The sequence below is a fragment of the Podarcis filfolensis genome (genome assembly GCF_964270895.1).
Source record: "Podarcis filfolensis genome assembly, chromosome: 16".
Lineage (NCBI taxonomy): Eukaryota > Metazoa > Chordata > Lepidosauria > Squamata > Lacertidae > Podarcis > Podarcis filfolensis.
In genome coordinates, this window is record NC_139620.1 from 37,731,845 (window position 1) to 37,758,780 (window position 26,936).

Below are 26,936 nucleotides of genomic sequence, written 5' to 3' on the forward strand. Positions count from 1 at the left end.
CCCGCTTCCCCGGAAGTAACTGCAGCACGGAAAGGTTTCCGGCGAGGCCAAGCGGCGCGGCGCCGAAGGTTCCGCCCAAGGGGCAGCGTGGATCGGGAGAGAGGCTGGGAAGGTTTGGGTGACATTTTCTCCTACCATGAACGAAGCAGGTAAGGCAGTGAGTGTTGCGCGCTGCGGCTGGCGAATTATTATTAATAATAATATTAATATTATTGTTATCGTTGTTTCGGTTTTCTAGAGTATGTCCCCAACTCTGTCATCAAAACAGCAACAAAAGGAGGAGATTTCCATCAGTGGCCAAATACATTTGTATTTTATATGTGTGTGTTAGGGGGAAACAGAATAATGTTCAATGGTTTACTATCAGATATAAACGCATGTTGGTGTTAGCAACAACAACCGCGCGTGAGACTGGCCACTGCTGGTACTGTAATTACCTTGTTCGTGCTTTTATTTATTTCTTTTCCTTCTGACTCTGTTGGGTTGAAATAACGACAGACAGGTAGCGAGTGTCATCTGGGAGGCATCTCTCGAGCAAGTCTCGGGGAGTCCCTTTTATTGAATATTACAGCATTGCCACACATTGCTGATTGGTTAACACAAGTACAAAGCAAAAGGTTGCATATAGGCATTAATCACCGATAGATTAAGGGCTGGGAAAGGGAGCACAGAACTAGACAGGCATGAAAACCTCCTAATTAAAATATAACTAATGATTGATAATGCAAGACTTAAACAATTACGTTCCAATAGATGTGGTCAACTATGCATTAAGGACAGGTCAGGGTACGGTGTTTCATGAACTCAATGTGAACTGAACATTCTGGGGTGGTGAGGGAATGTCTTAGTATTGGGACGGTTTGTGCAGCATTATGTGCAGGAGCAAAGCGTGAGAGCAAGACTTCCCATCAGGCCACAGTCGTGTATAGGATCATAGCATCCAGCATCCCATCATGACTCCGCTTTTATCAGTTCCACAAACACACACCTGCTTCTCGGGACAGCATCTGTTGAAGAGTATATAGACCACAAGAGTTCGCAAGTGGTTATAAGTGCGTTAACCTTTATGGTGTCACAAGGCTCCCACCTCATAAATGTTACGATTCTGCACTAAATGCAGCTTCCGGATCAAGCCCGAAGGAAGCCCCATACTGTCTTTTAACCAGATCAGCATGCTGGTCTTGCTCGCTGATCCTTTTGACTGGAGATTCTGGGGATTGAATCTGGAACCTTTTTCATAAGATGCAGGGGCTCTGCTGCATAGCTACCTTCTTGTAAAATGTTGTGTCGATTATCATAGTTATTGGATCTCTTAAAAACAGCAGCTGTGACTGTGGAGATTCCAAAGATGACAATTTAAACTACCATTGCAATGAATTTGTAATAACTGAAAGCACAGCTAGTTTGTGAAGTGTGAAAGCAGAACCTCAATGACTCTCCCCTTTTCCCATCCTGCCCCATATCTTCTTTTCAGAGCTGGTTGAAGCTTTTAAAACCAAGATTACACAGGAGCCAGATGTTGCCTCTGCTGTGGCAGCCATCAATGTCTTGTTGGAGTTCTTGAAGAGGGACAAAGGCACGTAAGGGAATCGCATTGGGTGGGCTGAGCTGTGGAGCTACCAGTTTGCACCTGGTTTTCCGGGAACTTTTGATTTATAGTAAAACCTGCTGCCTTCTTGCTGAGTTCAAGGTGCTGGTTTTGGTGTATAAAGCCTTAATACAGCTTGCGACCAGGATACCTGAATACCCCTTATATACCCAGTCAGCCATTGTGTTCTGCTGGTGAGAGCCTCTTGCAAACGCCATCTCATTCGGAGGCTTGTTCAGCACAATTTAGGAATCAGGTATTTTAGTATTGTGGTCCCTTCCCTTTGAAATTCCCTCCCTTGAATATTAGACAGGTGACCTGCTTTCGGACAGGTATAATCAAATTACTCTAATAGTGGCTGAATTTTTGAGTGCTGTCCATGTAGAAAGACTGGGCCATTATAAAGAGATTTAGTGGTTCTTAATTGATCGGTGATGTGGTAGTGTTGTATTGTATTATTTATCCAAATTGATTTCCTCTCGAGTTAAAGATCTGACTGGGACAAACCTTATTATGCTAAGCTCATATTTTGCACAATTTGTATACAGTGTCTGTTTGATAAAGTGTGGTTTGCTATGCCTAATAAAGGATATTTGATATAAGATATTAGATAGGTGCTGTCTCTGTTCAGTACCTACTGAAGACATCCTCTTTCAACAAGCTTTTTAAATGGAGTTCTTGTCCCAGTGTGCACCTGTATTGGAACTGTTTTTAATATGCTTTAAATATGTCTTTCATTCTTTATCACTTGTTATTTGCTGCTCTGGGAGGAAGGGCAGGGTATAAACTTAATAAATAAGTAGATCCTGTAAGCTGTAAGTCTGAGCACCCCTGGACAATGCCGTCATTGGGCCTTTAGTAGCTTACTCTCTCCCTCTTTCTGTCAAGGTGAGACAATTCAAGGGTTGAGAGCAAACCTCAAACATGCAATAGAAATTCTCTCTGGTGTTGACTCTTCAGTTGCTGTCTCTTCTGGGGGAGAGCTCTTCTTAAGATTCATCAGCCTCACGTCTTTGGAGAATCCAGTAAGTTTCACTTAGATTTTCATAAAGGGTGGCAAGTGTTTGGTAGTAGTCTTCTTTACACCGTTGCTGGTTTTTAGATGAAGGCAATACAGAGCAGGACCACAAGAGCTGCAATGAAACACGTTTACCTTGAGTTCTCAGGGACTGCCTCTCCCCATATGAACTGACCCAGACCCTGCAATCATCATCTGAGGCCCTTATTTCTGTGCCACCTCCACGAGAGGTCCAGAGGGCAGCAACCCAAGAACAGGCCTTTTCTGCGGTGACTCCACGTTTGTAGAATGCTCTCCCTAGGGAGGCTCACTTGGCACCTTGGTTACATATCTTTAGGAGCCAGGTGAATACTCTCCTCTTTCCCAGGCCTTTGGCTAATTGAGCAATGTTTGGCCTTTTAAACTGGCGGATATTGTTTTTGTTTGTTCCTCTGTTACGTACCGTATTTTTGTGTTTTTACATTGTAAACTGCCCTGTGATCCTTGGATGAAAGGCAGTATAGAAATTAAATAAATACATAGTTACTTCCTTACTATAACCTGGAACCAGTTTTAAATATCAGGGACCAGCACTGGAACAAATCATGTGCTGGTAACAGTGAAAGAGGACTCTGTAGCATTTGCAAAGTTTGTATATCACTCTGTGCACCTCAGAAGACTCAGAGGATGTCTTTAGCACTTTTTCTGTCTCTCTCTCTCTCTCTCTTTTTTTTTTTTTAAAGCTAAGCCAGTCTTGTAAATAAGCCTGTAGAAGTTACTAGCCTGCACCAAACAAAAAAACAGCAGAGAGCTGACGGGAGGAGAATAAACAAATCAAGTTAATAATAAATTTCTGTGCTGGTTGTAGAGGGATGATGGGCTCCTTCTTTCTTCTGCTAACTGGCTCAGTATCTTGCATGCATGCAATTCCTTATCACCTGTGGCTACCAAGCAGTTGCTTATAAACAAAGTTGTGCTAAGAATGATACCCAGGCCATACTCTAGTTTATTTAACTAGTTATTTTTTCTTTCTTTTTCCAACTGATATAACTATAGAAACAGTACAGATTACGTAATGCATATCTAGACATGTTAAACATTTCACTTTGAAATTATACAGAATAAGAAACTATATTGTTGTGCTATCATATATATAACAGTAAAGTGCTGATATGGATTATTTTTTACTGTTATGTATCTCTCAAAAAATAATCAAAGGACTCCACTGGACTATGACTGGAAGATACTCTAATTCCGTTTCTTGTGCTGCTTTTCCCAGGACTATTCCAAATGCAAAGATATCATGATTCAGCGAGGGAAGCTTTTCCTCGCTCGAACCTCTAATTCAAGGAGCAAAATTGCCGAACTTTGCCACACTTTTGTCAAAGATGGTGGGGTAAGTGAGCTTGGGTCATATTAGGGCAAAGAAATAGAGTGAAATGTCTTGTGCGTATCCCACAGATGCTCCATGTGTGTGCAGAAACTGATGCTGGGCAGAAAACATTGTATCCTATGAATCTCTGAGCTAAGCCAGGCATGGAATCATAGAATGGAAAAGACCTTGGAGGTCCTCTAGCCCTACCTCCCTCTCAGGGAAGCATCTGCAATGCAGGATGCAACTTTGCTATATACCGTATTTTTCGCTCTATAAGACGCACCAGACCATAAGTTTTTGGAGGAGGAAAACAAGAAAAAAATATTCTGAATCCCAGAAGCCAGAACAGCAAGAGGGATCACTGCACAGCGAAAGCAGCGATCCCTCTCACTGTTCTGGCTTCTGGGATAGCTGCGCAGCCTGCATTCACTCCATAAGACGCACACACATTTCCCCTTACTTTTTAGGAGGGAAAAAGTGAGTCTTATAGAGCAAAAAATACGGTAACTAGCCAGACTCACTAACCATCCAGCCTCTGCTTTAAAACCTCCAACGAAGGAGAGAGTCCACCACCTCCTGAGGTTGTCTGTTCCACCGTCAAACAGCTCTTAATGTCAGAAAGTTATTGCATTGCAGGGGTTGGACTAGATGATCTTTGGGGTCCCTTCCAACTCTACGATAATATGATTCTGTGACAGTGGCTATTGACAGGGTTGGTGCCAGAGGCTGGGCATTTGCCAGGGCCCCAAGGCCAGAAGAGGGTCCACTGCCCTAGCATAAGCTGTTCTGTCACAGAGCCCATTCCCAAGTTTTGCATCTACGGCTGACGGCCGTCTGTCCTGGATGCTTTAGTTGAGATTCCTGCTTTCAGGGGGTTGGACTAGATGACCCTCGGGATCCCTTCCAACCTCATGGGTGTTAATATAGCCTGGACACAATCTCGAGTGGATTTCCGTGGCACGCAATAAACTGAAGAATCCTGTGCCTTGCCTCCGCAGAGAATCTTAACTCACGCTTACTCCAAAGTGGTCCTGCGAGTGTTAGAAGCCGCCGTGGAAGCAAAGAAACGTTTCAGTGTCTACATCACTGAATCGCAGCCTGATCAAGCAGGGCAAGTAGACGGGACTTCTCTTTTCTTTATGTTAGGGGCACAAGGCTCTGTGCAAACAGAGGAAGCCATTTGCTGTCTGTCTTTATCTGAAAAGGTTTACCTCCTTACGAATTTAGGGGGCAGTCTTCTGCACACTGAACTTGGAAGTAAGTCCCATTGAACACGGTGGGACATATTTCTGAACAAGCGCACGGCAGATCAGTCTGCAAATTCAGCAGCTGGTAAATCACTTTGATTTAAGAGCGGCCCAAGAATCAGTAGGTTTTGGCGAATGGATTTGCCAACTTTTTTTAGGTTGGGCTTTTGCCACATGTCCCATGTTTTAAATTCCTGTTTCCTCCCAGGAAATCAGAATAGTATACAAGGTTTTATTTCCTCCACTCCCCAGAATTTTCTGCCCACAGCCACCATGTGAGGTAAGGTAGGCTGAGAGATGGTGATTGGGTCGAAGACCTCACAGTGAGCCACATGGTGAGTGGAGATTTGAACCCGGGCCTCTGTGATTACAGTCCAACACTCTACCGTAGTCTTCCCCAACGTGGTGCCCTCCAGGTGTTGGACTAAACTGATCATTCCTAGCAATTGGAGGCTGATGGAAGTTGGAGTCCTACAACATCTAGGAGAACCACCTTGGGAAAGCCTGCTCTAACCACTACACAGCACTGCCTCTCTTCCCCTTAGTGTTCTGCATGAACCAGAGGAGTGTGTGGAGAAGAGCAACCTTGCTTCATGCCAGGCTACAGTGAAGGGAAGAACTAGTGGTAAAGCAGCCAGAGGGCTTGAGGGAAGAGTCTGTTTCACTTTGTGGAAAGGTTTCTCTGCAAATCTCAAAAGACTTGTGGAAGGAGATGTCACCATTGGTGACCAGGGAATCAATTTGTGGAGCTCCATAGTTTTCTTAATCTCCAGTGGCACAATGTGAAGCATGTCACTTAGAAATACAGTGGTACCTCGGGTTACATACGCTTCAGGTTACAGACTCCACTGACCCAGAAAAAGTGCTTCAGGTTAAGAACTTTGCTTCAGGATGAGAACAGAAATCGTGCTCTGGCAGTGCGGCGGCAGCAGGAGGCCCCATTAGCTAAAGTGGTGCTTCAGGTTAAGAACAGTTTCAGGTTAAGTATGGACCTCTGGAACGAATTAAGTACTTAACCCAAGGTACCACTATAAATCCCTCAGAGTTCATTGGGACCTGCTCTCTGTTAAATTTGTTTAGACCTGATTTATTGAAACAACATCCTCAGTGCAAAAGGAGGGGTAGGAGTTGCTGATGATGAGAAGAAAAAACAATTCTATACCAGGAGCTAATTTGATTATATATATATATATATATATATATATATATATATATATATATATTCTGTTAATTTTTAGAACACTGTTTTGAACAAAAAACTATTAATTTTAAAAACCTATGAACAATTACACAGGCAGAAGATGGCAAAGGCACTCAGTAACCTTGGCATTCCTGTGACCATCATCCTGGATGCTGCCGTTGGGTAAGTCTGTGTGGCTGGTGCTGCAGCTGGGCTTTGGAAAGGCAGTTGGACATAGTGACCTGCTGTGAGGGCTGCAGAGGAAGAGAACCTGCTGCATCCTGGTGTTTAAAGGCCTGGTTCTTGCACTAGTAAGCCAAGGTTGTTGGCCATAGCGCAGTGCGAGAGCGTTTGCCTTGGGTGCAGAAGGTCCAAGGTTCAGTCCCCTGAGATTCCAGGTGGGGGTTGGAGAGAGCCCTGCCTGAAACCCTGGAGAGCTGCTGCCAGTCTGTGTAGACAGTACTGGGCTAGATGGACCACTGATGGGACTCCGTATATGGCAGCTTCCTGTGTCCCCCTCCTTTCTCTTTGGCTGTTTCACGGCTAGTCTTGTGTTTCTCTCCCAAGTGTAAAACAAGTGGCAAGGGGAGGATAATAATAATAATAATAATAATAATAATAATAATAATAATAATAATAATAATAAATTTTATTTATATCCCGCCCTCCCCAGCCGAAGCTGGGCTCAGGGCGGCTAACAACAATAAAATAGTACAACATACCAAAATCATTCATTATAAAATTAACTCAAATCAAACTAATGGCAGCCACTGGGCTAGAGCTTTGCGAAGATTGCCAAAGGAGGGGGTCAGACTGTGCCTTGGCCAAAGGCCTGGTGGAACATCTCTGTCTTGCAGGCCCTGCGGAAAGATGTCAAGTCCCACAGGGCCCTAGTCTCTTGTGACAGAGCGTTCCACCAGATCGGAGCCACAGCCGAAAAAGCCCTGGCTCTAGTTGAGGCCAGCCTAACCTCTCTGTGGCCTGGGACCTTCAAGATTTTTTTATTTGACGACCGTAAGTTCCTCTGTGGAACATACCAGGAGAGGCGGTCTCGTAGGTACGAGGGTCCTGGGCTGTATAGGGCTTTAAAGGTTAAAACCAGCACCTTAAACCTGACCCTGTACTCCATCGGGAGCCAGTGCAGCTAGTATAGCACCGGGTGAATGTGATCTCGCAGCGAGGACCCGGTAAGGTATAGCTGAAAGCGTAACAGGAGTGGCTCTGTGCATCACAGTGGCCCCACCCCAAATAATTCCTTGGATGGAACAGGAATTGAGTTGTTTTTATTCCTTCTGAACAGCTACATCATGGAGAAAGTGGACCTGGTGATAGTTGGCGCTGAAGGAGTGGTAGAAAATGGAGGAATTATTAACAAGGTAAAGTGCGCGTCTGCCCAGGTTTTTCGTGGCTCCCTAAACACATTTTGGCAAATAGTTGTTTTTCCAGAGCTGTCCTGCTAGATCCGAACAAAAGTCCCGTCTTCTCCAACGTCCTGCTTTCTTCCATTGGTTAGCCAAATTATTTAAGGAAGAAGCTCAGGAACAGCAGAAGAAAGTGCTTGTCATTCCTTAGTTTTTTCCCTCCAACACACACCAAAAAGATTTTAAAAATCCTAGTCAGCTTTCCTTTGTAAAAACTTGTTTGATTCCATCCCCTCTCTTTCTTCCCAACTGTCCCAAATAAATGTTAGAATTCTGCAGCCTGTATATATTGTTCAAAATAAATAAGCAGCATTGCCTATTTACTTATATGGGGCATAATTGTACATAATATATTCTAATTTTGCTAGTCAAGGGGAGCGACATAAAACTACATAGAGCAGAAGTGTTGATCAGTGGAAAACTTGTTTAGCTGCTCCTCTGTCATCTGAGCAGAAACCATGTATGTTCCTTCTGAGTGGAAACTGCGTTCTTTACAACCATAAGGGCCAGAAAATGTTTTTTTAAAATAAAATAGAATAGATAGCTAGAATGTGGACCCACACACCCATGTACATCTGAATGTTCTGGCTTCTGTGGAATCCTATCATACATGCATAGCATAAGCCTTGCTTATATGTGAACATACCCTTTTTCTCACAGGTTTTGAGACCTGAATCAAGGGAGTTGGTTATTTTTCTTGCAGGTATAATACAGGATACAGTTAAGTGCTTTGAAGTTCCACTGATTTTCAGTGAGAGAGGGAAACATGTACTTTATATAGCACAAACCTAGGCATGTCAACTTAGGAGGAAATCCCTTTATTTCACAGTAGCTTAGTAGGTATAAAATTGTAGCTTAGTTACGTGGGAACCTGATTAAACTCAATGGGGTTTTCTTCTGAGTAGACATGTATATAGGACTGCACTGTAAATCTCTCCAACAAGTCTTCACTGAGCTCAGCTTTGACAGAATCTTACCCTTGGGGTTTCTTTTGTATCATAAAGCAAGGGGTGTTTGGTTCCTCATCATAACCTGAGAACATTTCTCTCTCTCCCCCCATGGCCTTTTCAGATTGGCACAAATCAAATGGCTGTGTGCGCCAAAGCTCAGAACAAGCCCTTCTACGTGGTGGCAGAGAGCTTCAAGTTTGTGAGACTCTTCCCTCTGAACCAACAGGATGTCCCAGATAAATTTAAGGTAAAGGAAAACTAACTTTGCTTCCTGGTTATCTGCGTTCAAAACTCTGTAGCCTGCAATGGGGTAGAAACCTCTGAGGAATTTAATGTCCGATCTTGGAAGTAAACCAGTATAAGGGGCAGCCACCCAGGGATTTGGGGCACTGAGGTGCATTTGTCGCCTTCATTATCAACTTCCAGAATGAATTTGAAAACATTAATGTTTACTCAGGCATTAGGGACTGAAGAGTCCTGTTCCTGGCAACCCTGTAGTGTCAGATGAAGTGCTGTTTTTAATGGTCACTGCTTTTAGATGTTTTTAATTGTAATAGTTTTTCTAATGTTTTAGCTGTTTTGTTTTTGAACTGTGGGTGGGTGTGCCACCCTGGACTAATTCAGGAGGAAGGGCAGATGTGCATTCAATGGAGAAATAAATGGTGGGTGGGAGACACCCAGTTCTTGTCTCTCCATAGCATCTGAATTGGGTGAAGCTGTGCAAGACTTGTCTATTTTGGGCAGTTTTTTTGAGGAGCCACTGATTTCAGCCACTATTAATAATTTTAATTCAGTGATTGATGTTTCTAATAGATTTATCTGTTTTATATCTCTTTATGTTTGCTTTGTTGTAAACTACCCTGTAACTTGTGGAAAGGGCAATATATAAGTTGTCAACTAAGCAAAACCCCACCTTTTCTTATAACCAATACTGTAGCTCGAGCCGAGGAGAGTTCTTTCAGCTATTTATTTCAAGCACTTTTCCCCACATTCTTCAGCCAAAATAGGCTCCCAGAGTAGCATACAAATGCTTACCAGTAAGACAGCCCCTGCCCTCATGCTTACAATCTAAAAGAATGGCATAAAAGGAAAAGGGTTTGTGGGAAGCAGAAGGAAATCAAGCTCAGGCATTAGATCTTAGTTACCAAGTTCCTCAGGTCGCAATTCAGCAAGGGACAGAGCTGGATCCAAGCACAGGGAAAGGGCTGCTTCATCCTCTTCCACTCGTGGTGTCGACAGCAGTGAGCTAGATGGGTCTGACTTGGTGTAAGGTAGCATGCCATCGTCAGCCTGCATTCAGACTATGCAGCCTGGGAATATGTGTGTTGAATGTTACACATGTACAGAATACTGTAACAGGACCCAAACCAACGGGCTCAAATGGGAAGGAAAAGGATTTAGGAAAAATGTCAGGAGGACCCTCTTGATGGACCACTCTGTTAGACAGTGGAACAGGCTGCCTCAGTCTGAATCAGACTATTGTTATTATTAATAATAATAATAATAATTTTTATTTATACCCCGCCCTCCCCAGCCAAGGCCAGGCTCAGGGCGGCTAACAAGCAATAAGAAAAACAAGCTGAATGAATACAACTTAAAAACAAGATTAAAATACAACATTAAAATATTGAAACATTAAAATATTAAAATGCAGCCTCATCACAGGAGAAAGGAAAAAGAAAAAAGAAAGAGGGGGTGGGAATCAAATCAAATACTAATCCTTCTGTCTTAGTATTGTCTGCAAAACTGTGATCCAGCGTTGCAGGCAGGCAACACTCTCAGCCAGGAAATGAACCTGGGACCTTCTGCACGCGAAGCCAACACTCTGCCCCCAAGCTGCCTCCCTTCCCTGCAAGGTGCGGCACTCTTGTTCATTAGAGCTTTTAAAGCAGGTGCTGGGTGCCTGCCTATTAGCCAGCTTTTCTGAATGGGCAGGTGATTAGACCAGATTACCTTTAGGTGCCTCTCAGCTCTGTGATCCTGTCATGCTGCCAAACTTGGGTGAAAAAAGTGTCCTTTCATAGAAAATGATAACTCACCACTTTTTATTTCTTCCCCAGTACAAAGCTGACACGCTGAATCAGCGTAAGGCACTTACAGAAGAGCATCCCTGGATTGATTATACCTCCCCATCTTTGATCACTCTGCTCTTTACAGACCTTGGGGTCCTGACCCCCTCTGCTGTTAGCGATGAACTGATTAAACTCTACTTGTAAAATTGTCCACATCTGGCGTGCCTAAGGGTGATTATGTTTCTCTACCAGCCTGTTAAAAAGGCAAACCCTGTAAGTAAGAAGATTGCTGGTGATGAATCATTGGATGGCTCAATTTGAAGAACCAAGTCTCTTAAACGGGTTGCATGCAGAGCCCACAATGCAGCTTGGAAAGTTAAATTGTCAGGAACAAATTCACAGACGGTTCAGATATGTTAGATTTTATTTGTAATTCAGTTTATTACCGACCCTTCACCATAGGTCTTCTGTTCTGGACCATTATTGAGGATTACACACACATGAAGGTGGTGGGTGGATGGAAGGACCCTGAGTGGGAGGTAGGGAAGACCACCCAGGGGGAGAGGCTGGGAGAAGAAAGGAAAGCTGAGTGGGTCCACCACTTTCTGTGTGAGACAAAACGCTAAGAGCTGCCTTTAAGAGAGGAATTCGTATTTTCTTTTTCTTTCTCTGTTTTTATTTAGATTAGTTTCTTTTATCTTACTGTATTATGACAAAGCTTTAATAAAATACTATTTTTTTAAAAAAATACTAAAATTAAATATATTTTAAAAAATATATCTTTTAAGAAGGCAGGCTTAAGATGATGGAGAACAGTTGGTGGCTGATGATTCGAACCTCAATTCTCTTAGATAAGAGAAGCCAGACTTTTCAGAAGGAATGACACAAAATGTTTAAAGCAGACAGCTAGGGAGTGATTACTTACAGTCAGTCCCTCAGGCCAAGTAGGCGTGGGAGGCAGAATCCTGCTCCCTTCTTCCTACAAGGAGCTCAGAGTTGGATACATGATCTCCCCTTGTTAGCCTCATCAGAGTCCAACAAAGTAGGTTAGGTTGCAACACCGCCCAGAAACCTCCGGGTATAGGGTGGTATATAAATTCAATAGATAAATAAAAATAAATAAACACAGCAACTAGGGATGCGGGTGGCGCTGTGGGTTAAACCACTGAGCCTAGGACCTGCTGATCAGAAGGTCGGCGGTTCAGATCCCCGCGGCGGGGTGAGCTCCCGTTGCTCGGTCCCAGCTCCTGCCAACCTAGCAGTTTGAAAGCACGTCAAAGTGCAAGTAGATAAATAGGTACCACTCTGACGGGAAGGTAAACGGCGTTTCCGTGCGCTGCTCTGGTTCACCAGAAGCGGCTTAGTCATGCTGGCCACATGACCCGGAAGCTGTCTGCGGACAAACGCCGGCTCCCTCGGCCTGTAAAGCGAGATGAGCGCCGCAACCCCAGAGTCGGTCACGGCTGGACCTAATGGTCAGGGGTACCTTTACCTTTACTAAACACAGCAACTTGGGACAAGGTTACCCAGCAAGAATGTGCCACTGGCTTTGTAGAATGCAACTTATTGCGAGACATGGGTGGGAGGAAAAATCTGGGAACCTTTGCAACATGATGCTTAAAATCTTAACAGCAAAGTGGTCCTTACTCGTAGCTTCCTGGCAAAGCCCACACTTTCCCAAGCTCAAAATCCTTGGCACTTCCTGTTAAAAGAATCTCCTTTAGCAGGTCATCAACAGTCTGGCTCAGCAGGCGGTGGCTTCAAGTTGTCCTGACTGAAAGCTGTGCTGGCTGGGGCTCATGAGAGCTGAAGCCCAAATCATCTGCACGGCTCCAGGTTGAACAAGGCTGCTGTAACATAAGGCCCCAACAGCAACAATATCAAGAGTGAAATGGCACTCGGTATGTGTATATAAAGTTTTATTTGTATCAAAAAGGAGAGCTCGACATTTCACCCTTCAGTCTGAGCCTCCTGCCTGGGCCTCCTTCACGCCGTGCAGCAGCTTCTTCTCAAACTCCTCCTCACTGATTTTGCCCTTCTTGAGCCTTTTCAAGAGCCGGGTGTCCTGCAGGAGCTCCTCCATATCCTCGTCCTCCACATCAGAACCCTGCAAGGAAAAGGGGGAGAAGACCAGATCTTAGCAGGGCACAGAAATACTTGGGCAGCAACTGCCGGCATCATAATGACGTTATACAAATCTATGGTGCAGCTGCATTTGGAGGGCTGTGCACTGTCCTGGTCGCTTCACCTCAAAAAGGGTATTGTAGAAGTGGGTGGCGCTGTGGGTTAAACCACAGAGTCTAGGACTTGCTGATAAGAAGGTCGGCGGTTTGAATCCCTGTGATGGGGTGAGCTCCCGTTGCTCGGTCCCTGCTCCTGCCAACCTAGCAGTTCGAAAGCACGTCAAAGTGCAAGTAGATAAATAAGTACCACTCCGGCGGGAAGGTAAGTGGCGTTTCCGTGTGCTGCTCTGGTTCGCCAGTAGTGGCTTAGTCATGCTGGCCACATGACCCGGAAGCTGGACGCCGGCTCCCTCGGCCAGTAAAGCGAGATGAGTGCCGCAACCCCAGAGTCGGCCACGACTGGATCTAATGGTCAGGGGTCCCTTTACCTTTACCTTTTAGAGCTGGGGAAAGTTCAGAAAAGGGCCACCAAATGGCCGAGGGGGTGGAGCAACTCCCCTATTAGGAAAGGTTGCAGCGTTTGGGACTCTTTAGTTTGGAGAAAAGGCAAGAAAGAGGCAACATGACAGAAGTTTATAAAACTATGCAGGGCATTGAGAAAGCGGGTAGTGGAATTCCCCTCTCTCCTAACACTGGAACTCATGGACACCCAGGGGAAGCTGAACGTTGGAAGATTTTGGATGGATAAAAGAAAGTGCTTCATGCAGCACAGTCAGTTATGGAACCCTTAGATGATTTTAAAATAGGATTAGACAAATTCATGAAGAAGAAGAGGGAACCTAGCCATGGTGGCTTGGCTCTGCCTCCAAAGTTGGGAGGCAGCAATGCTTCTGAATACCAATTGCTGGAAGCCGCAGGAGAGAAGAGCTCTTATGCTCTGGTCCTGCTTGAAGGTTTCCCAAAAGAAGCATCTGGTTGGCCTCTGTGAGAAGAGGCTGCTGGACTAGGTGGCCACTGGGCTGATCCAGGAGGCTCTCCTGATGTTCTTATGACAGACACATAGTTCCAGCTTCCCCAAACAACTGCATCAAGCCCTCTGCTGCTCCTAGTATTTATTTATCCACCCCACCACCCTTTTCAGTCAAGACTGGCTCTCAAAAAAGCAGCTTGCAATTAAAATCCGCAAGAAAAGATCCAACATGCTAGGTAGAAGTGGAGGTGTTGAACTGTAGTTAAGTCAATTAAACTCTACCCAGACCCACTGAAATTAATGACTATTCTCAATAGGTCTACTAGCCCTAGATGCAATCAAAAATAAAATAAACATGGTAGAACACTCCCCTCACCTCCTCTCTTTTCCTTTTGGCTGTCATTTTCTTCTTCTTCTCTTTCTTTGATTTCTGCTTGGACCAGGCTTTGTTGCGGCTAAATTTTCTCTGCCCACCATGCTCCTGCCACTCCTTCCTTCGCTGCTCCAACAGCTTTTGCCTCTGTTTTTCTCTGTTCTTGTCCTTGAAGGCAATCGTGTCCGTGTCAATATCAACAGGCGTGAAGTCCGAAAAGCACTTGCCTTTCAGCTCCGGCATCCGTGGCATCTTCAGCAAACCAAAACCGCGGGCCAGGCTACTAAAGTCCAAGTCTGTTGAGGGGGGGGCGGGGGAGAAGAGAGAGAGAAAAGTGTATGGATGGATCAAGCCACATACAGAAACCATGTGACAAAGCAGGGACTACACAAGCCAGCTGGGATGTCACAATAAAACGGACCATCACGCCTTTGGGGGCCAGTGAGCACATTTGGAATTTAGAGAAAGTACCATGGGCACCAGTCACAAAATGGCTGGTGCTGGGTATGCGGCATTACATGAAATGGCTGTTGCATCTAAAAGGGGAGAAAGAGAGGCAGACTCACAAAAATGGTTCAAGCATGCCCCACTCGTGCCCCAATGGAGAAAGCACCTGCATCAGCCACCTCCATGCTTGCTCACAGAGTATCTCCTTGCACCCACCCTCTGTGGAGAATGGAAGGGAGAGTGCTCAATTTGGGAGATGCTCAGCCACTGCAAACAAGAAAATTAGCAGGAAAAAAAGTCTTGTGGGTTGTGAATTTTTGAAGGGATAATTCATAGGAGGTGCCATAGACAGGTTGGCTTTTGGCACCCATGGGTGCCATGCTGACAGCGCATGGGATAAACCATGGTTCACTGTGGTTGGGAGGACCATCAGCAAGCCCTGGCTGTGAAGAGATCAGAAACTTCCATTTCTGACGAACTCCAGATTAGCGTTAACATCAGAACCATACCTTGCGGTTTCATCTTAACTTACTGTGGGGCCTGCAGTGTGCCTGAGCCACTTATCTCTCCTGGGAGTGACACAGTGGCTCTGACGCCTGCAGGCTCTGCACTGCCAAAACGGCAGCATGAGGTTTGCTTCTGCCCGCCGCCTCTCCCTCGGTCACGCTACAGCTGAAGGGGAGGTGGGGGCAAGGCTCAGCACAGCACACTCTGCCCCGGCTTGATAAACAAGCTGACTTCACAACACATGATTTGAAGTTGGCTTGTTTCTACAAACCATAATTAAAATCAACCAGTTTGCTCGGTTTGCATGAAATGACAAGCTGTGATTAATCAAAGCCAAAAGCTTAGGCTTTAGACTTCTTCCTCATGGCCTTGGCGGAGAAGGAAAGGAGAAGGCAAAGCATGTGAGAAGCTACGTCTCTAGCCAGAGACAGAGGTCAAGAAGGGGCAGCGCAGCTTAGGGGTAGAGCATTCGCTTTCAATACAGAAGGTTCCGGGTTCAATCTAGGATGAGGAGCAAGACAAATTTAATAAATAAATTATAAATCTCTAGGTAAAGGCTAGTAATGTCCCCTGTCTGAAACTTTAAGAAAGCCACTGCCAGGAAGCACTGTCTACACTGAACTAGATGGACCAATGATTCAGTAAAAAGCAGCATATGCCAGCAGGGGCCCTTCCAGATGTTTTCGACTAGAACTCCCTGATGCCTGGGCTGATGATGGGAAGTTGTGGAAGGTACCAGGTTGGTGACGGCTGCCATAGAGCATTCCTGAATCAAAATGGCCAGCAAAAATACACACACACACACACACACACACACACACACACCCCTAGTGCAAATTACCTTTCATCCTGAAGATCAGGTTGCACTCGTGTTTGGCATAAGCCTGCACGTAAGATACAAAGGCCTTCATCCCCTTCTCATAGAAAGCTCTGTCAGCCAGACTGAGAGACTTCAGCTTCGGCAGGACATCTGCCACGTTGTTCTGCAGTTTCATTTCCTGCATGGGACACTGTCAAGAGGAGTCCAGTTTCAAATTATCTGAAACAAGACACTGGAAGTGCACCCCTTAATTCAGCTACTTTTAAATATGACATGCCATGTGAAGAATTTTGCAAGTCAGAAGACCTTTTTTTGCACATCATCTTTGCCAAAAAAAAGCTTGCCAAAGATTTGTGCAGAAGGGAGAATTTTTGAAGGTGCATTTTCCCCCACTAGGAGTATTGCATAAGCAGGAAAAGTCACACCTGTCAATAATTACTTATTTATTAATTTCATTTAGTCTCCCATAGAGCATTCCAAAGCAGTAAGACAACAATTTCACATCCAATAGAGAGGCAGACTAGGATACAAATCTCCACATAAAAGACCCATTGGAAAAGGAAGTCCAATAGGCACCGAGGGGACGTAGAAGGCACCTGTTTCTGACACATTCTGAAAAGCAGGTGCCACCACACTAAAGGCTTCATCCCCACACTGTACAGAACAGATCTAGTAAGACAGAACTGGAGGAAGCCCTCACCTGCAGAGCACAGTGCACGGTTACATCCACAAGGAGTGAGACAATCTTTTAGGTCTCCTGGTCCCTAAAAGATGTAGAGGACTTTGTAGAACAGTCAATATTCCTTCCCCATCACAGATTATTCAGGAACTGCATTCTCAGTGGAACCTGGAAGCATTCTCCCTTTCCATTTTTGAAAACAGAGAAGCCCACGCACCTTTTGGTTAATGGCTAGAAAACTGATGTAGGCTTCTTCCATGGGAAGCAAGAAGACAAGTGCGCTGCCCAAGTGACCGATGCGCGCAGTGCGGCCACAGCGATGAACGAAGGCACTGGAACAGCGGGGGAAAGTTGTTCAACACAAGGAAAAGGCACACCTCCTTGGAGGCCAGCACAGGCCCCCACATTTGTATGCTATCACTGTTGAGCTCAGCAAACCCTTTACTTCCCACTTTTTTGCAGCCATAAACCAGAGTGGCCATTAAAGATTGGTGGCATTCTTAAAGAGAAGGGAAGAAACACTCAGTACCTTGCATTGCTTGGAGGGTCACACTGCAAAACCCAGTTCACCTCTGGAATGTCTATGCCTCGGGCCATCACATCGGTGCAAACCAGAATGCCACTAAGAAATCATGGGGAAATGCAAAGTTTTAGGAGGGGACGGAAATAAAGCTGAAATAACCTAGTGATTCTCCCAACTTAATTGGCTCCCATATGCAGAACGTTGGTCCTGCAACAAAAAGGTGCAGCGTGGAGCAGCGCTGATCAGGAATCCAGCCACTCTATTTCCCCTTCCCACCTAAAAAAAATCTATCAACATTCTGTAGCCACAGAGCATGCTCAGTCCTCACTGGGGTGTTTTTGAGCCCTGCCTGCCTGCCCAGCCGCCACTTTTAGGGTTTGTTTTCTAAAGATGCATAGGACTTCTGCAAACCTTTGAGTTCTGCCAAGTCTGCTGATATCTCCCTGTTGTACATGGATGGTGCTATTTTGGCTACAGAAGAATCGACAGTTGCAGACTGAACATTAGAAATAGAGGAAATGACCCTGAAGCAAACAATCCTGAAGTCTTAGCAGTTTTCCCAACAGTCTTACACCTAAATCATATATATGTGGTGGGGTGTGTGGGGTGTGTGTGAGAGAGAGAGAGAGAGAGATGAACACACACACATATTTCTAGCAGTTGGCTAAACCAGTCCTTATGAAAATGCATCTCACCTTGGAAGTTTCCGGAACTCCGTGAAGATCCTATTCCGTTTGTGTTTCATTTTCCCATGGATGCACATTATTTTCACATTCTTAATCAAGGATTCCAAAGTCTTCCCAAAATACTCCACGCAAGCGCAGGTACTGGAAGTATAAACAAAATGCCACAAAATGCGTCAGCTTTGCGATTCTTCATTTTTGACGGCCTAAAGGCCAAGATCCAAAGACTGGTGAAGCTACTTTGACCAGAGCTCAAGACAGGAAAGTATGATTACCTCAGAGTATTGCAGACGAAGGAGCTGAAGCTGGAAAAGAGCAGCTTCCTTGAGGCCATGCTCTACCAGAGTAGTTAAAAATCTAAATGAACCAGTCCCTCTACATCTGTCCTCCCCGCCCCCAAGCAGGGCCTTCCCCCTTCAAGCTGAGTTTCCCAGCAGTGCCCCTTGCCACAGAGGCAAGAGGGAACCTTGACTTGTCACAACAGGAATTGTGAACCTCCAATGTTGCTGGACATCCCAACCCTCATCAGCACCAACCAGGATGGCCAGTGGTTGGGAATGATGGGACCTGGAGTCCAGAAGGTATTGGCCTGAATATAAGCCTCACTTTTCCCCAAATTCTGACAGTGAAAAGTGCGGCTTAAATTCGCGACCTTAGAAAAATTGGCTTTTACGATATCGCTGCTGAAACAGACATACGGTAAAACGGAAAGGGTGTGAGTGCCTGCGGAATTTTAAGGGAGCGACTTATATCCGGGTATTGTCTTTTTTTCTTTTCCCCCCTTGAATTTTAAAGGTGCGACTTATATTCAGGCCAATACGGTAATTCTGAGGACACCCCTTTAGCTACTGAGCCAACAAATTAGAGTGCTTGGGGTGGCAGATAGTTCTATTTTTAAAACAAAACAAAACCAAAAACATTTCTGTATGTGTTTCAATCTACTTTCCTTTTCTCAATGCTGAATGGGACATTGATCACGTCATGGGCATTTCTTTCCCGGATGAAGATATATCTGAACAGCTAAGGGTGGGGAACCTGTCCTGTCCCGTCCCCCCACATTGCTGGACCCCCAACTCCCATCAGCCCCAGCCATTATGTTCAATAGTCTGGAATGATGGGGCTTAGGGGCCAGCAACATCTGGAGGGCCACAGATTGCCCCAGCCCTGTGTTAAAGGACCTCCCTGCCCTTAGCATCACCTGAAAAAGACAAGGTGTTTTTCTGCCTTGTGTTGGCGAAGGAAGTGGACCAGCTGGTTAAATTTTTCTTCTGCTTTGCAGATCTAAAAAGAGAAGGACAGAAACATAAAGAGGCAGGGATAAATAGATGGCAGCAGGAAGCAACAAAACACAACAAACACCAGAGCCGATCAAAGCCCTCCTTAAAACCCTTTTCAAGATCAATCTGAAAGCTTCCCTTTAGACTGCAACTGTTAACCAAAAAAAAAAAAATCTCAATTACAGTCATACCTTGGTTCTCAAACGGAATCTGTTCTAGAAGTCCATTCGACTTCCGAAAATGTTCGAAAACCAAAGCGCAGCTTCTGACTGGCTGCAGGAGCTATAGGGTTATAGCCAACAAAGCTGTCCTAGTCGGGCAAGGACAATGGACTTGCACAATGGACTTTCTCCTTCCTCTCCCTTTCTCACCTCCCACAGAAACCTCTGCTTGAGAGAGCTGGGGGAGACTCCCAGAACCTGACATGGCTGAAGGGAGCTTCCTGGGTTACTATAGAGCCATCCTCACCATGTAGTAGTTTTGGAGGCGGGTGGGGGTCTTCTGAGTATTGCTCGCTGCCATTCCCTTCTCCTTCACCGAGATGCGGACAGGGTTCCGGAGACCAGCCCTCACCAGGTTCTCGACTTCTTGAGTTTGAGTTGCCGAAAAGAGCCCCGTTCGTCTCTGCTTGGGCAACAAGTCCAGAATGGTATTTAAACTGCAAGCGAACACAGTTAGAAAGGTCAGAAGAGCTCTTCTGAATCAAGGCCAAAGATACACAAGGGAAGAACTTCATTCAGTCTTCATCTTAAAGGAAACCAAGCTAACGCTAATGTTATGGATTAACATGTAGATAAAAACAGTTATCATTTGGATTGTGCACTTCTCCAAATTTTGCGATGCAGTTTTGGTTTAAAAATGCATATATTCTGTTTAAGAGTGGGAATGTGTACAAAATGTATGTTTCAGGGACAAGTACATGCACAATGTTTGTTTTAGGGGGAAATGCATACAATTTAAGCAAATGTTTGGGTAGTATTTTTAAAAGCCACAGAAAGCAAGATGGAATGAACTCAGCACGTGCAAAACTGTCACAGAATGGCAATAAACTGATTCATCCATCCATACTTCTTAGTCCCAAAGTGCTCAATCAGATGTCTTGCAATTTAACTATTATGAAATTTATAATCCAGCTCAAGAACAGGAAACAATCAAAAGTGCTGGTGGAAGGTCTCCCTTACTCCCAAAGCAAATACCTTGCTTCAAAGCCCATATCCAGAAGCCGGTCTGCTTCATCCAAGACCAAAACATCCAGAGATTTCACAGAGCTGGCCAAATCCAGCCCATCCGATTTTCTCCTGAACATGTCCTCCAAACGGCCTGGAGTAGCTACCATGATATGTCCACTGTTGGGTATAGAGGGAAAAACCTCATTTTTATGGTTGGTTTGGGGGAAAGTTCATAACTGCAGGGAAAGTCACAGGAGAGTCCAATCTTTTTGGAACTGTGATCAATACAATCAACACAAGAAAGAAATCAAGAAGGAAAAGGAGATGTTCTCTGTCTGTGCACTAGCATATATCACTAACACAGCTGCCACCTCTTCCTCCCCCTTGCACCAAAACCTTTTACTCCGCTGCCACAAGGCTCTTGCTGAATGCTTGAGAAGCCCAAAATGCAAATAATGAGAACCAAAGTGACATTTTCAAATCTTACGACTTCTAAGCTCCTGTTGGTGCTACAGTATTAATAGGAGAGAACGAAATATGAAAGCATGTCAAAAACTGCTTTTGTGAAATTCCATTGAAATTAAGCTAGTCAACCATGTGCTTTGAATCTTAGAATTGTAGAGTTGAAAGGGAATGCAGAAATCTTTTTTGCCCAACATGGGGTTCAAACCCACAACCCTGATGTTAAGTGTCTCATGCTCTACTAACTGAGCTATCAGAGATCAAATTATTAGTGTGTGGAACTGGCAAAGGTCAAAGAGAGACAGTGCAGGCAGTAGGACCCACAAGGATCAAATGGCACAGCACTGTCCATACCCAAAGGACAGATAGGGGCTGGGGAGTTGCTATAATAAATCTCAATAATATCTAAAGATACAAAAAGAAGTATCAATAACCACCAAACCACGCCCCCCCCCCAAAAAAACCTAAATAAGTGTTTGTTCAGCAGCCTCAGCTTTTGCAGCTGGAGTCAAGTCAGGGCCCCACCCTCCCAGGTCAGGTGGGAAAAGGCCAGCAAGGCAGGGACCAAGTCTCCCAAGACACACAGCCAAGATGGTCCAATGATAACATGGTATCATTGCTTTTCTCCTATATTTACACTGGGACAAACTGGTTGAATAATCCCAAATGCAGATCCCTGGAATTGCTACTGAGCTAGGATTCTACCCAGAAAATGCAGGACACATAGTAATTTCAAACTCGAAGGAGTAGTAGTATTTCCCAAGTAGTAAGATTTCAGCAGCACTGGCCAGTCAGCAACTCACCCTCGTTCTTTGAATCTTTCTACATCTTCCATGGGATTCTTTCCCCCAATTAGAAGGCACTGGCTGAAACAAAGCACACACATGCTATTCAAAAAAAGCCACCAGAGTGAGCCATCATGCCCAGCTTCTTAGCAATCAGAATCATTTATGTAAGAATCATTTACATTATTACCTAAACTGTGGGAAATACTTTGTGAAATGGGATATCACTTCGTCTATTTGAATGGCAAGCTCTCGTGTAGGAGTGATGACGACAGCACCAACCTGAAACATCAGAAAGAAAATGGGAGGGAAATATAGAGGCCAACTATTTTCTTCAATGCAATCCGCTCCTCCATCCTGAACAAATGCAACTGGTAGCACTTCCTGCGGATTTCAACTGAATTGAGGCGATGGCAGAGTGGCTGAGGATCAAGAAAAATGCAGATGACAAGGGGCTCAACACACTTTGAGCTCCTTATATATGGCTGTCAAATAGGGGTGAATCAAAAGCTGCTACACCATAGCTGTTTGGCTGGATGTGCCACTACTGCTGCCTCTCTGCTTCTGGGGAACGAAGTAGCCTGTGGCTACTTGCCAGAGACAGGAGAGGTTTGCAGCTGTGGAGCACTTTTCTTTAGACAAGGAGGTGGTGTTAGAAAATAAGCTTGCTCCATCTTCCATGCAACAGCCCATTAGATTTCTGAAGGTAGCTATCATATCTCCTCTGTCTCCTTTTTACCATGCTAAACATATGAAGTTAAGAAGCTGCTTCATATTGATCCGACCCTTAGTCCATCCAACTCAGTATGGTCCACACCACAGGTAGCCAATCTCATGGGTGACTACAACTCCCATCATACCTCTGACCATTGGCCATGCTGGCTGAGGCTAATGGGAATTAAGGTGTAACAACATCTAGAGGCCAGCAGATTGGCTTGATCTATACTGACTACACTGACTGGCAGTGGCTCTCCAGGGTTTGAGGATTTGAACCCGGATCCTTTTGCATACAAAGCAGATGCCCTACCGCTGAGCTATGACTCCTCCCTCAGGGAATTGCACAAGGTGACTTGCTTACCTGCTCCTGCCAGAAATTAAAGCACTCCACAGCCACAGCCTCCTTTCATCTCAGACAAATGGCTTCAACACACCTTGATTCCCAAGAAGAAATGGCAGTGATGGAATAGCCAGTCAAGTGACTCTAACATTGCAGCTTTTGAACTGCTGCTATGCTACAGTCACATGTTCACTGAAGAGAAACCTCAGAGATCACAGCACTTTCAGTCTCGTTATTTCAGTCTTCCTCTGCCCTAAGAGTGCAAATTATGGTTCACAGTGGAATGCACTAGGTAAGAAAACCACTCTTAGGTCAGATGTAGGTAAATCATCTACAGCTGTGAACCGCCTTGAGACCTCTGGGTATAGGGCGGTATATAAATTAAATATATAAATAAGCCCTTAGAACACTGAAAATAAGCTATGTAAGTGACAAGTCTTCTTCACTAGCCCTCTGAAGAAAACAGAAATGAAATATCAATGTTCTTAGGCACCAGCATAAAAGACCTTTGGCTCCTGGGAACCAATTGCTCAAAACTATTCTCCCAATCTTCCTATTTTTTAAAAGCAGGGCAGAAAAGAACAGTGACATTTTACCTGCATTTTCTTGAGCTTTTCTTCCCGTCGGAGAAGAATTTCTATGATTGGAATAACAAAAGCTAAAGTTTTTCCACTGCCAGTTACCTGCAGACATGAAAACAAGAGACATCAAATATAGTTCTTTCAGCAAAAGGCCAAAAGTCACAGGGAAGTTGAGCAGCAAGACACTTACCGCCTCAGCTGCCACATCCTTATTTGTCATAAACAAAGGAATCGTTGCAGACTAGAAGAGAGGCAGAAGTGTAAAAAAGGGATTATTATTTCATTTTTAAAACTTAGTCCCTGTGTATTTTTCAAAAGAAACTCAAGATGGCTAACTAATCCAAGCATTTCCAACAGTGTTAAAATATGTAACAATCCACATTCCAATGCCCATCAAGAAATCAAGGTATTCCCATAAAAACCTATAATAAATTTCCAAAAATGGTCAACATAACTAAAATATCAAACAAAAACCAGAAAAAGAAATTATGGGGCAATGCTAAGTGACAGGATAGGGAACCTGGGACCTGCCAATGTTGTTGGACACCAATTCCCATCAGCCTCAGCTAGCCGTGACAATGGGCAGGGATGATGGAAGTTGCAGTCCAACAACTTATAAAGAGTCACAAACCCCCAAACCTTGTTTTAAAGAGAACTGCAGGCAGAGGGAATATTGGGGAAATGATCTTTCTATTAAAGCAGGTGATGTAAAGCAGATGCTGCTGCTGGAACCTTAGTCTTTTATTTTATTACATAAATTTATTCCATTGGCACTTGCTCTGCTGCCTTTTTGGTGCCTATTGAAGACCTTCCTCTTTCCACAAGCCTTTTACGCTTTCCCAGTCTGCATCTGTACAGTGGTACCTCGGGTTACAGACACTTCAGGTTACAGACTCCGCTAACCCAGAAATAGTACCTTGGGTTAAGAATTTTGCTTCAGGATGAGAACAGAAATTGTGCTCAAGCGGCGCAGCGGCAGCGGGAGGCCCCATTAGCTAAAGTGGTGCTTCAGGTTAAGAACAGTTTCAGGCTAAGAACGGACTTTTGGAACGAATTAAGTACGTAACCAGAGGTACTGGAATTGTTTTTAAGATGTTTCTTTGTTTTATCTCTTGTTGTTTGCCGACCTGGAGTTCTTTGGGAGGAAGGACAGGATATTAACTTAATTAACAAAGAAAGAATAAATATGCCACTTTTCCTCCAAGGAGCTCAAAGTTCTCCCCCTCTCGATTTTATCCTCACAACTCTTGACAGGTAGGTTAGGCTAAGAGACAGTGACTGGCCCCAGACCACTCAGTGGGCTTCATGCCTGAGTGGTGAGTTGAACCCTGTCTCCAAGTTTCTAGTCCAACACTCTAACCACTATGGGGCCTGCTCTGAAAGCATTACTTTGTATGGGAGCCATAGTACTGGTAAAGCTGTGTGGGGTGGACCTGATGAGCACCTGAATGAATGGGAGACCACTGCAGTCCTGCCCATATGCAACCTGGCTAAAGCTGCACCAAAATCCTTGCTGCATGGCTCCACCATCAGAGGTGAGGCACATTATGACTGGGAAGAGGTCCTTCTCACTTGCAACGCCATTCGTGGAACTCTGTCACAACAGAAGCTTATTTGGCGCTGTGGGTTAAACCACGGAGCCTAGGACTTGCTGATCAGAAGGTTGGCGGTTCAAATCCCCACGACGGGGTGAGCTCCTGTTGCTCGGTCCCTGCTCCTGCCAACCTAGCAGTTCGAAAGCATGTCAAAGTGCAAGTAGATAAAGAGGTACCGCTCCAGCGGGAAGGTAAACGGCATTTCCGTGCGCTGCTCTGGTTTGCCAGAAGCGGCTTAGTCATGCTGGCACATGACCCGGAAGCTGTACGCCGGCTCCCTCGGCCAGTAAAGCGAGATGAGCGCCACAACCCCAGAGTCGGCCACGACTGGACCTAATGGTCATGGGTCCCTTTACCTTTACCTTAAGCTGTACAGTGGTACCTCGCAAGACGAATGCCTCAGAAGACGAAAAACTCGCAAGACGAAAGAGTTTTTCGTTTTTTGAGTTGCTTCGCAAGACGATTTTCCTTATGGGCTTGCTTTGCGGTTTAAAAAACCGCTTGAAGAGGTGCAGTTGCGACTGACCGTGCTTCGCAAGACGAAAAACCGCGCAAGACGAAAAGACTCGCGGAACGAATTAATTTCGTCTTGCGAGGCACCACTGTATTTTCAGTGCCAAACAGTATTTGTATTCTTGTTTTGAGTGATTGTTTCCTACACCTGTTTGCTAATAGTCTGGAGTCTTCTCCTCCACACTCGTAGAAGCGTTGTTTTGAGTATAGAACATGGGTAGGCAAACTAAGGCCCGGGTGCTGGATCCGGCCCAATCACCTTCTAAATATGTCCTTTTATTTAAAATGCATCTCTGGGTTATTTGTGGGGCATAGGAATTCATTCATTTCCCCCCTGAAGGTCTGAGGGACAGTGGACCAGCCCCCTGCTGAAAAAGTTTGCTGACTCCTGGTATAGAATGTTGATCACTGTTTGTTGATTTCTAGCGAGTCGTTTGCTGACCCCTGGTGTATTTCTTGTAGGAAGACAATGTGGTTTCATGGTGCTTATGTACGAGGCACAGCCCTCTTGATCTTCGTGATGTGCACCCCTGGCTCTCCCCTGCTTGTGGTGGCAGCGTGGGGACCAGCTAGAGAGCCCTTTTGGTGCTGGCGGCCCCTATGAGCTTGGTGCGGCCATGGCGATTGCCATCTTGCCTTGTCAGAAGTCAAGCATACTTACTTTTGAGTAAAGATACATAGGTACATACACATACATAGATACATACATACATGCAAAGGTACACAATCAACTACTCTGAAAGCAGAACTTACTTACAGTGGTATCTCTGGTTACGTACTTAATTTGTTCTGGAGGTCCGTTCTTAACCTGAAACTGTTCTTAACCTGAAGCACCATTTTAGCTAATGGCGCCTCCTGCTGCTGCCGTACCACAGGAGCACAATCCTGAAGCAAAGTTCATAACCTGAGGTACTATTTCTGGGTTAGCGGAGTCTGTAACCTGAAGCGTCTGTAACCTGAGGTACCACTGTATTTCTAACTCACACTTTTCCACAACTATCTTCAAGCCAGGATGCAACATAATTAATATTCCATCCAAGAGACATGATTTAAATGGGGGGGGGGGGAGACACCAGTAACAAGAGCAATACATGCCAGAGAGAGTGGGTTTGGTGCAAAACTCCAGGCTCATTTGGGTTGGAGGCTTTGCATTACACATATACATCTCTATACCTAGATAAACACACATATGCATAATACACAGCGCTCCCAAGCATGCTGGCTCTCATCTCTTTTAAGGAAAGAATCCCAGAAGTGTAGCGCTGGAAGGGACCTGGTCCACCCGCTTCCCGAGGAGGGAGATCAGAGCCGGCTCCCTTTCCCGGTCCCCGCTGCCTACCTGCACCGGCGTCATGTGCGTGAAGCCCAGCTCCCGCAAGGCCCGTCCCACGCCAGGGCTCAGCCGGACGGGCAGGGAGTCCCACGCGCCCTCGGTCACCGTCTCCATGCTCCCGTGCGCGCAGCTCCGCGTCCGTCCTTCCTGCGGTCCCCCACAGAGCAGGCGTCCTCCGCCTTAAGCGGCCCTTCCGGGAAACAGAACTGCGGAACTTTAGTTCCGCGTCAGCGCTGAGCGGCGCAGGGAGCAGGCGGCGCCCTTGCTAG

At 45.2% G+C, this 26,936-nt stretch overlaps 2 protein-coding genes across 2 annotated transcripts; one reads left to right on the plus strand and one right to left on the minus strand.

Annotated features, from left to right (window-relative positions):
* The first annotated feature begins 2 nt into the window (after nt 1-2).
* EIF2B1 (eukaryotic translation initiation factor 2B subunit alpha) lies at nt 3-10,985 on the plus strand. Its single transcript, XM_083590560.1, has 9 exons — nt 3-149; nt 1,475-1,576; nt 2,477-2,613; nt 3,865-3,981; nt 4,959-5,075; nt 6,506-6,570; nt 7,688-7,763; nt 8,880-9,005; nt 10,819-10,985. The coding sequence occupies exons 1-9, from the start codon at nt 137-139 to the stop codon at nt 10,972-10,974; spliced, it is 909 nt and encodes a 302-aa protein (XP_083446686.1). The 5' UTR covers nt 3-136; the 3' UTR covers nt 10,975-10,985.
* Nucleotides 10,986-12,674: 1,689 nt separating this feature from the next.
* Nucleotides 12,675-26,848, minus strand: DDX55 (DEAD-box helicase 55). Its single transcript, XM_083590237.1, has 14 exons — nt 26,674-26,848; nt 23,417-23,467; nt 23,242-23,328; nt 21,779-21,870; nt 21,607-21,669; nt 20,369-20,518; nt 19,641-19,830; nt 19,094-19,176; nt 17,908-18,039; nt 17,219-17,311; nt 16,907-17,021; nt 16,032-16,200; nt 14,240-14,532; nt 12,675-12,877 (listed from the first exon to the last, which is right to left on the minus strand). The coding sequence occupies exons 1-14, from the start codon at nt 26,779-26,781 to the stop codon at nt 12,728-12,730; spliced, it is 1,776 nt and encodes a 591-aa protein (XP_083446363.1). The 5' UTR covers nt 26,782-26,848; the 3' UTR covers nt 12,675-12,727.
* Between the last annotated feature and the right edge of the window lie 88 nt (nt 26,849-26,936).

What these genes read in the sequence shown, in the direction of transcription:
- DDX55 (XM_083590237.1), bottom strand. Translation starts at nt 26,781, where the DNA reads ATGGAGACGGTGACCGAGGGCGCGTGGGACTCCCTGCCCGTCCGGCTG. An exon ending in AAGTATTTCCCACAGTTTAG is followed by an intron (nt 21,670 to 21,778) that starts GTAATAATGTAA and finishes GCTTTGTTTCAG; the next exon opens with CCAGTGCCTTCTAATTGGGG. An exon ending in CCTGATCTTCAGGATGAAAG is followed by an intron (nt 14,533 to 16,031) that starts GTAATTTGCACT and finishes CCCCCTCAACAG; the next exon opens with ACTTGGACTTTAGTAGCCTG.
- EIF2B1 (XM_083590560.1), top strand. An exon ending in GTTCTTGAAGAGGGACAAAG is followed by an intron (nt 1,577 to 2,476) that starts GCACGTAAGGGA and finishes CTTTCTGTCAAG; the next exon opens with GTGAGACAATTCAAGGGTTG. An exon ending in AGCCTGATCAAGCAGGGCAA is followed by an intron (nt 5,076 to 6,505) that starts GTAGACGGGACT and finishes TTACACAGGCAG; the next exon opens with AAGATGGCAAAGGCACTCAG.